Source organism: Chlorocebus sabaeus, chromosome 26 (genome assembly GCF_047675955.1).
Source record: "Chlorocebus sabaeus isolate Y175 chromosome 26, mChlSab1.0.hap1, whole genome shotgun sequence".
NCBI classification, from domain to species: Eukaryota; Metazoa; Chordata; class Mammalia; order Primates; family Cercopithecidae; genus Chlorocebus; species Chlorocebus sabaeus.
In genome coordinates, this window is record NC_132929.1 from 58,477,694 (window position 1) to 58,487,154 (window position 9,461).

Sequence of the window (9,461 nt, forward strand, 5' to 3'; positions counted from 1 at the left end):
AGAAGAAATGGATAATTTCCATTTCTTTTTACACATTTACACTCTCTCAAGACTAAAGCAGGAAGAAGCTGAATCCCTGAATAGACCAATAGCAGGTTCTGAAATTGAGGCAATAATTAATAGCCTACCAACCAAAAAAGTCCAGGACCAGATGGATTCACAGCTGAATTCTACCAGAGGTACAAGGAGGAGCTGGTACTATTCCTTCTGAAACTATTCCAATCAATAGAAAAAGAGGAAATCCTCCCTAACTCATTTTATGAGGCCAACATCATCCTGATACCAAAGCCGGACAGAGACACAACAAAAAAAGAGAACTTTAGACCAATATCCCTGATGAACATCGATGCAAAAATCCTCAATAAAATACTGGCAAACCGGATCCAGAAGCACATCAAAAAGCTTATCCACCATGATCAAGTGGGCTCCATCCCTGGGATGCAATGCTGGTTCAACATACGCAAATCAATAAACGTAATCCAGCATATAAACAGAACCAAAGACAAAAACCACATGATTATCTCAATAGATGCAGAAAAGGCCTTTGACAAAATTCAACAGCCCTTCATGCTAAAAACTCTCAATAAATTCGGTATTGATGGAACGTATCTCAAAATCATAAGAGCTATTTATGACAAACCCACAGCCAATATCATACTGAATGGGCAAAAACTGGAAAAATTCCCTTTGAAAACTGGCACAAGACAGGGATGCCCTCTCTCACCACTCCTATTCAACATAGTGTTGGAAGTTCTGGCTAGGGCAATCAAGCAAGAGAAAGAAATCAAGGGTATTCAGTTAGGAAAAGAAGAAGTCAAATTGTCCCTGTTTGCAGATGACATGATTGTATATTTAGAAAACCCCATTGTCTCAGCCGAAAATCTCCTTAAGCTGATAAGCAACTTCAGCAAAGTCTCAGGATACAAAATTAATGTGCAAAAATCACAAGCATTCTTATACACCAGTAACAGACAAACAGAGAGCCAAATCAGGAATGAACTTCCATTCACAATTGCTTCAAAGAGAATAAAATACCTAGGAATCCAACTTACAAGGGATGTAAAGGACCTCTTCAAGGAGAACTACAAACCACTGCTCAGTGAAATCAAAGAGGACATAAACAAATGGAAGAACATACCATGCTCATGGATAGGAAGAATCAATATCGTGAAAATGGCCATACTGCCCAAGGTTATTTATAGATTCAATGCCATCCCCAACAAGCTACCAATGAGTTTCTTCACAGAATTGTGAAAAACTGCTTTAAAGTTCATATGGAACAAAAAAGAGCCTGCATCTCCGAGACAATCCTAAGCCAAAAGAACAAAGCTGGAGGCATCACGCTCCCTGACTTCAAACTATACTACAAGGCTACAGTAACCAAAACAGCATGGTACTGGTACCAAAACAGAGATATAGACCAATGGAACAGAACGGAGTCCTCAGAAATAATACCACACATCTACAGCCATCTGATCTTTGATAAACCTGAGAAAAACAAGAAATGGGGAAAGGATTCCCTATTTAATAAATGGTGCTGGGAAAATTGGCTAGCCATAAGTAGAAAGCTGAAACTGGATCCTTTCCTTACTCCTTATACGAAAATTAATTCAAATGGACTAGAGACTTAAATGTTAGACCTAATACCATAAAAACCCTAGAAGAAAACCTAGGTAATACCATTCAGGACATAGGCATGGGCAAGGACTTCATGTCTAAAACACCAAAAGCAACGACCGCAAAAGCCAAAATTGACAAATGGGATCTCATTAAACTAAAGTGCTTCTGCACAGCAAAAGAATCTACCATCAGAGTGAACAGGTAACCTACAGAATGGGAGAAAATTTTTGCAATCTACTCATCTGACAAAGGGCTAATATCCAGAACCTACAAAGAACTCAAACAAATTTACAAGAAAAAAACAAACAACCCCATCAAAAAGTGGGCAAAGGATATGAATAGACATTTCTCAAAAGAGGACATTCATATAGCCAACAGACACATGAAAAAATGCTCATCATCACTGGCCATCAGAGAAATGCAAATCAAAACCACAATGAGATACCATCTCACACCAGTTAGAATGGCAATCATTAAAAAGTCAGGAAACAACAGGTGCTGGAGAGGATGTGGAGAAATAGGAACACTTTTACACTGTTGGTGGGATTGTAAACTAGTTCAACCATAATGGAAAACAGTATGGCGATTCCTCAAGAATCTAGAACTAGAAGTACCATATGACCCAGCCATCCCATTACTGGGTATATACCCAAAGGATTATAAATCATGCTGCTATAAAGACACATGTACACGTATGTTTATTGCGGCACTATTCACAATAGCAAAGACTTGGAATCAACCCAAATGTCCATCAGTGACAGACTGGACTAAGAAAATGTGGCACATAAACACCACGGAATACTATGCAGCCATAAAAAAGGATGAGTTTGTGTCCTTTGTAGGGACATAGGTGCAGCTGGAAACCATCATTCTCAGCAAACTATCGCAAGAACGGAAAACCAAACACCGCATGTGCTCACTCATAGGTGGGAACTGAACAATGAGATCACTTTGACTTAGGAAGGGGAACATCACACACCGGGGCCTGTCACAGGGAGGGGAGAGTGGGGAGGGATTCCATTGGGAATTATACCTGATGTAAATGATAAGTTGATGGGTGCTGACGAGTTGATGGGTGCAGCACACCAACATGGCACGGGTGTACACATGTAACAAACCTGCATGTTATGCACATGTACCCTAGAACTTAAAGTATAATAATAATAATAATAATAAATCCACTGCAGGAGAGGCATCACTGTGACAGCCACAATGAATAGGTGAAGATGTATTGCAACTTGATGAAAGATAAAGAAAAACAACAACAAGGAGCAAAATAAAACTGAACCTTGAAAATGAAGAAAGAACAGGAAACTGTCTTGGGACCAACAATTAGAGACCTACTACATTAAGTGAAGGGGCAGGTACACTGAGAGAGCCCTGCTTCTGAGACCCAGGGGCACAGGGCCTGCCTAAGACTGAAGCTGGACTGGGACAACAAAGAAACCACCACACACCCACCTTCCACTTCCCAAACACAAGATTCTGAGCTTCAAATATACAAAGCAGCAAAAACTTATAGTACTAACATAAGAAATGTAAAAATATGCATTTGTAGTTGGAGACTTCAACACTCTCTTTAAGTAATCTGTAGAACATAGACAGGTAATAAGTAAGAATATAAAGACCTGAACAACACTATCAACAATTTGTCCAAATTGACACTTCTGCCAACAATAACAGAATACACATTCTTTTCAAGTGCACATGAAAGCTTCATCCAGATAAACTATATTTGGAGTCATAAAACAAACCTTAACAAATATAAAAGAATTGAAATCATGCAATGTGTGTTTTTGATCATAACATAATTAAATTAGACATCAATAACAGAGAAAAATGTAGAAAAATCCCCAAATATTTGGAAATTAAACAGCAAATTACTAAATGTTTGTTTTTTCCTTAAGTATCATGAAACACTAAAAACACATGATAAAGATTATGGTGTTTTAAAGGTATTGCTAGAATGTTGTCAATAAATATTCCAGAACAGATAATAAGTATTACAGGTATATGAGCATAGGCATATTTATGGGGAGAAAATCAATTTTCTGCAATTAGCTAGAACTGACATTCATACTATTGTATGCTATTACATCCATCTCTCAGTGTCCAAATTCTTGCTTCCATTTTGAAAACCAAAGCTGGTTTGGTGAGGGAAAATATTGTCTTCTGTTTATTCTCTTACAATGAAAATCTTTTTTCTCTTGTGTGGTAGCAAGAATTCTCCCTATATGATTGTGTGGAACTGTAGATCTTTAATAACATCTGTGATTTATTTTAGCTAGTGAAAAATGGTGTTATACTTTTATACTTTAGTTTGCAAAGAAGAGAGATTCCCTCATGGTACCTCAAGAAAAAAAGACTCTGGTAAAGCTTCAGGTGAACTGAAAATGAAAAACTATCAGGTGCCAGGGAGCTTCAAGGAAGAGCTTTTCCCTTCATCTCCACAGTGAGCTACATGATTTCTCTCACAGCACCTTCACTTCTCTTCACTCATCTGCTCTGATTGCCACTTTGCTAACTGGCCGCCTCTGCCTAGTTATCATTTCTATTTCTTTACAGGTCTGTTTTGAATGTAACTTCAGCTTTCCATGGCTTTTCAGCACTACCTCCTGGCATCCTTTTCAATTCTCCCATTTCTATCTCACTCATTATTTTCAATTTTAGGTTTACAGGAATAAGAATGCTTGATCTAGCTCATCTTTTCTGTCAGTTTGTCTTCAAGGTCTCTGCTGGCCTGAAGGTCACCTATTCTTGAGTCAGGTGCCCTCTCTCATCCAAACATCAGTACTAACTTGATCATTTAGTCCAAAAGTTGGCCATTTTGGCAGAGATGGATAAACATTTTATCTCTTTGAAGAAGATATCCACATAATAAGTTTTCAAGGTTTGACCTTTCCTGTAAATACTGCATAGACTTTAGTTCTGATTTTAGTATGTTATCTTGTATAATAAATTTCTATCTTTTATAAATTAATTTTTGGTATTTAGAAATACATATTTTGAGGTGAAGTCGCTTTTATGGTATTTCCTAGCTTATTATCGTCCTCATCTAGAAATAGAAAACACAAATAATCCTTAGTTGAAATATAAACATTTCAGTTTTAGTGAAGTGTACCATTACCAACTTGTAATGGTATTACAAGTCATCACTCTGTAGACACCAGAGTGAACGAAAATGCTCCACAGTCTAGGTAAACTGCAGGAAGTAGGCTTAAGGTTATTTAACTTCCAAACCCCAGATCTTTGCTCTGATGGTCACTTCAAATTCTACAATTTCAAACACCTTTGAAGGCATTCAGTTAAGGCCTCTGACCTCTAGATGGCCCTCTATCTTTTGGGAATGCCTTAAAGTCCATTTCATGAGGGAAAGTTGAAGCCAGAGATCTTTCTGGGATAGCACAAGTTACCCTGTATCTTTGCTCAAGGACTTCTTTCTGTAGCTTCCTAGAGTATACCAGAATTAAAATTTTCTCTCCTTTGATGAGTCTCTCCAAAGCAAGGAGTAATGTCTGTATTACTTTTGTCCACACATGAGGGCACTTGATTTTATTTCAAGTCCTGGATTTTAGACATACTTTAGCATTTTGTGAGTCGTACTTAAAATCCCAACCACTTCCTAGGAATACAACCATAATCTCCTAAACTCTGTCCTCACCTACAACACAGTCCTTTTGGCTTTCAAGAACTATCCACAGTCAGGCTCAGATATGCTTTTCCTTTGTTATGTAATCAGATGAATCTGAAAGTGGAAAGTTATATCTATTAAAGTGAGGAGATGGGTAGAGGAAGGTGGAAATGAAGAAAAAGAACAAATCTGAAAGGAATCAGAGAAACTGTATTCTGATACTATTGTTCAGATTTCTAAAGGAAATGGAAAGATGTTTGGCAATGAGAGAAATCAGTTATGATTTTTAGAAGATGGTTGTTTTCTTCAGCATTTAAAAATGTTTTTACTTTGTTTTAATTTTCAAGATGATTATAGAGCTTATGACCTTCATAAAAGTGAACTTTGTAAGCCAGAACAAACTTTCCACCCCCCTACTGTGAAATTTGGAAATTAAACTACATTTCAGGATGACTTTATTCCTCAGGAGATAAAGCCTAGGCAAATCTTTAAAACCTCCTCTGTGGTCAAACGTTCTACAGCCCCTTTTAATGGCATTACAAGTCATCGCCTTGATTATATACCTCATCAGCTTGAACTCAAGTTTGAAAGGCCAAAGGAAGTTTCCAAACCAACTGACCAACGCTTTGAGGATCTCACAACTCACCGGTATGACTTTCAGGGTCTTATTGGTGAAACTGCAAAAATTTGCAGACCTGTACACACCAGAGTGACCCAGAATGATCGGTTTGAAGGAAGCACTGAATTCCATGAATGTTTTCAACCATGGGAAATCCCACCACCTGAGGTCAAGAAAGTACCAGAGTACTCCTACAGGTAGCATGCTATTAAACATCACAAGCCATCTTAACTATGTTCCATATCAGGCCAATCGTGTAGTTCCCATCAGGCCAGTTTCTCATAGAAGAAGTAATAATTTTCCTTTCCAAGGAAAAAGCACTATGAAGGAAGTTTTTCCAGCATGGGACAATTGTCGTCAAGGACTTATTAAGAAGCAGGAGCAGATTCCCAACCCATCTGGAAAATTTGATGGTTTGAGCACTTTCAGATCTCACTATGTGCCACACAAATTGATTCCAACAGAGAGTTGCAAACCTTTAAATATTGCTTTTAATAGTTCTGTTCCATTTGATGATGTGACCATCTACTCTGTAAACACCGAAAAAACAGGAAATTTGTCCAGCGAGTTACTCGTCTCCTCCAGGTTATATTTTTGAAAATGCCGGTTCCCAAAGTCATAAATTCTTTCACAAGATTTCTCCCACAGTGAAGGCCTTCTAATAACCAAAATATGCTTAAAAGGAAGCTACTAGCAAGTAATTGTTTTTCCAAGAGAAAACTCAATTTTTGGAGTGAAAAAAATGATATAATAAATCATTTTTTATATTTTTAAACAAGAAAATTGGAAAATGTATTTTAAAAACTCAGAATCTTAAAACCATTTTGTATTGATATTTTAATCAAGATTGTTCTTTAATATGCATTTCAGAAGGTTCAATAATATACATTCCCATGTGTACTCTTTTAATATTCAACATACTGCTTAGTAGCTTGTCCCCAGTCTATTATCATTTGTAATTCTGTTTATAATTATGGCAATTGTATGGTTATTCACATACCAGTTGTCATTTATCAAGCACATCAGGATTATCTAGAACGACATTGAAAATGATACATGGATTCCTCTTCCAAGATAATCGGATTCATTTTACTCAGACTTTGTGCTGAGTAAGTTTTGGTTGGTGGTATAGACTGCTGCACTGCTCCTCACCATGTTCAGGTTAGCAAGAGGCACTGTGGTGTGGCAGGGAAAGGCTCTGTGTGCTGGGAATCAAAGGACTTGAGTTCAAGTTCTAACTAATTATCATTATTTTTAGAGACAAGGTCTCACTGTCACCCATGCTGGAGTCCAGTGATGTGATCACTGCTTACTGCAGCCTCAGCCTCCTGAGCTCAAGTGATCCTCCTATCTCAGCCTCCCAAGTAGCTGGGACTACAAGGGTGTGCCACCACATCTGGCTATTTTTTTAAAAATATACTTTGTAGAGACAGGTTCTTGCTATATTGGCCAGGCTGTTCAATATATTATCCAGGCTGCTCTTGAATCCCGCCTTGGCTTCCCAAAGCACTGGTATTACAGGGATGAACCTGAGTTTAAGTTCTAATAATATAGATTTCTATTTTTATTACCTTAGACAGTGACTCATATCTCTGAGCCTCAGTATCTTTATTTGTAAAATGATGTCTGTTCTCAAAAAGAGTTTGTTTTGAGCATCAGACTATATGGTACATTTTAGTCCTTAAAGTACAAGTATAAGTGTAGAGGATTGTTAAAAAAAATCACTCAACCTCTTCTTGTACTTGTTTTCTCCTTTTCAAATGAGGAAAATTACTTACTCAATCCTCATTTTCTGGCCTGTAGCAAGGATTGTAAACTAACCTAATTTGCTTTGAGCTTCTGAGTAGTATGTGCTTCTGAGAGGAGTCTTGTCCTTTAAAACTTCATGAGCACCTGAGAAATTGTTAACAGAGAATGGAAAGCTTGGAATGGGATAAATACAGTGGTTTGAGTAAGAGTATTGCAGAAAGGAAAAAGTATTTGCTAGGGTAGTTTTAGGAAGTTTCAGGAAGACTGACAGCTCTGAAGAAATCTGTAGGGTAAATGTAGGTAATTTTGAACCTAATTGCCATGCCAAGTCACTGTTCAGAGGCAGAACCAGCCCCTGCAGGGGGCATAATCACCTGGTTCACCTCTTCCAGTGTGAAGATAAGTGCTAAGGAAAGGAATGATGCCAGGAAGTATAGTAGAAACACTCTATTGCAATGAGAAATGCTAAAAATTTCCTAATGAATTAAACTCTTATTGGGTGGTTTCTTTTTTTAAAAAAAATTAAATAATTGCTTTATGGGAGAATATTATTTATTTTAGCATAAAGTGAATTTTAGTCTTTTATGGCTTCAGAATTATTCCAAAACTACTTTATTGAAAATCATCAATATTTCATTATTTTAATTGTTCAAAAGTAATTTGTTCTTATTTACATTTATTAGCAAAAGTATGGTGTGTGAAACTTTATATTTCTATGCAACATTAATAAAATCAAAAAAAGGAATAGATTTTCAAGAAATCATTTCTGTACCTAATTTTTTTCAAAGAGAGCATTTTAATAAAATCTTGTCTAGGTTAACCTATACATAAGTAGATGTTCTTACTTTTAAAATACAAAACAATATTGTATAATCAGAATTAAAAATAAGGAAATACTACAGCATTCTGTCATCTTGGCCTATATTCCAATGCTGGATATTCAAATTCCTCTGTAATTTAATGGGGGTGGTCTCCTTTCTGGACGAAGGTCACCCTTAATAAGACATCTACTAGAGTTTCTGGAGGCAATTTGCCATGGGATAAAGATTGGAGATGAATAATGGTGTTTCCCCATAATCTAACACTCGGTATAACAGGTGTGAAAATAGAGATTGAAACAGAGAACAATGCAAGACATTCAGCCTACGAGTTCAGGAAAGTCTTCCTTATGGAGAGGATAGACAGGGGAGCTGAATCTTCGAAGATAAGTAGGAAATTTCCAAGAAAAATGGGAAGGTGGGAACAGCATAAAACTAGGTACAGAGGGACTCTATCTCTGTGAAAGAGTTAAAGGAACTTCCAAGCTATGTTGGTGGAAAGCTAGCAATCCCTGATTCATTCTCCTGCTAGGTCACCTTGAAATACTATGCAGGAAGTCACACAAAAAACATTTTAACAGGGCTGTGTGGGCGGCAAGCCACCCAGGTGCGGAGGCAAGAGATTGAGGGCACGAGCTGTTCCAGTACAATAAATTATTATGAAAGAAGAATAGTTATACTAGATATAAATAGATGTGATTATGTATGAATATCATTAATCATTAATTTGTGGCAATTACTCTTTACTCCAATATTATAATAATCCTTCCTCTACAACTATAACTTAGGAAAAGAGCCAGGCTTCAAGGGAGCCTGTGACTCTAGCCAAGTCTGATTCAGAGGAAAAGAAACAGGCATGAGGAAACGAGGCTGTGGAGGGATAGGGTTGCAGGCCTCATTACTGGGCCAAACAGGCAGAAGGTTGAGAGCCCTACAGCAGGGCTGAACAGGGACAGGGTTGAGATAATCCAGGAGGGTTTTCATAAAGTTTAAATAAGCCAAGTACTTAGCACTGGCCTGTCCC

At 37.4% G+C, this 9,461-nt stretch overlaps 1 protein-coding gene across 1 annotated transcript in view; it reads left to right on the forward strand.

Annotated features, from left to right (window-relative positions):
* SAXO2 (stabilizer of axonemal microtubules 2) overlaps nucleotides 1–6,628 on the forward strand; it is a 28,089-nt gene extending 21,461 nt beyond the window's left edge. The window contains 3 exon segments of the mRNA XM_038010249.2: nucleotides 5,599–6,058; nucleotides 6,060–6,404; nucleotides 6,406–6,628. Coding sequence (XP_037866177.1) covers nucleotides 5,599–6,058; nucleotides 6,060–6,404; nucleotides 6,406–6,532 — 932 coding nt within the window. The 3' untranslated portion in view covers nucleotides 6,533–6,628.
* Nucleotides 6,629–9,461: the final 2,833 nt, after the last annotated feature.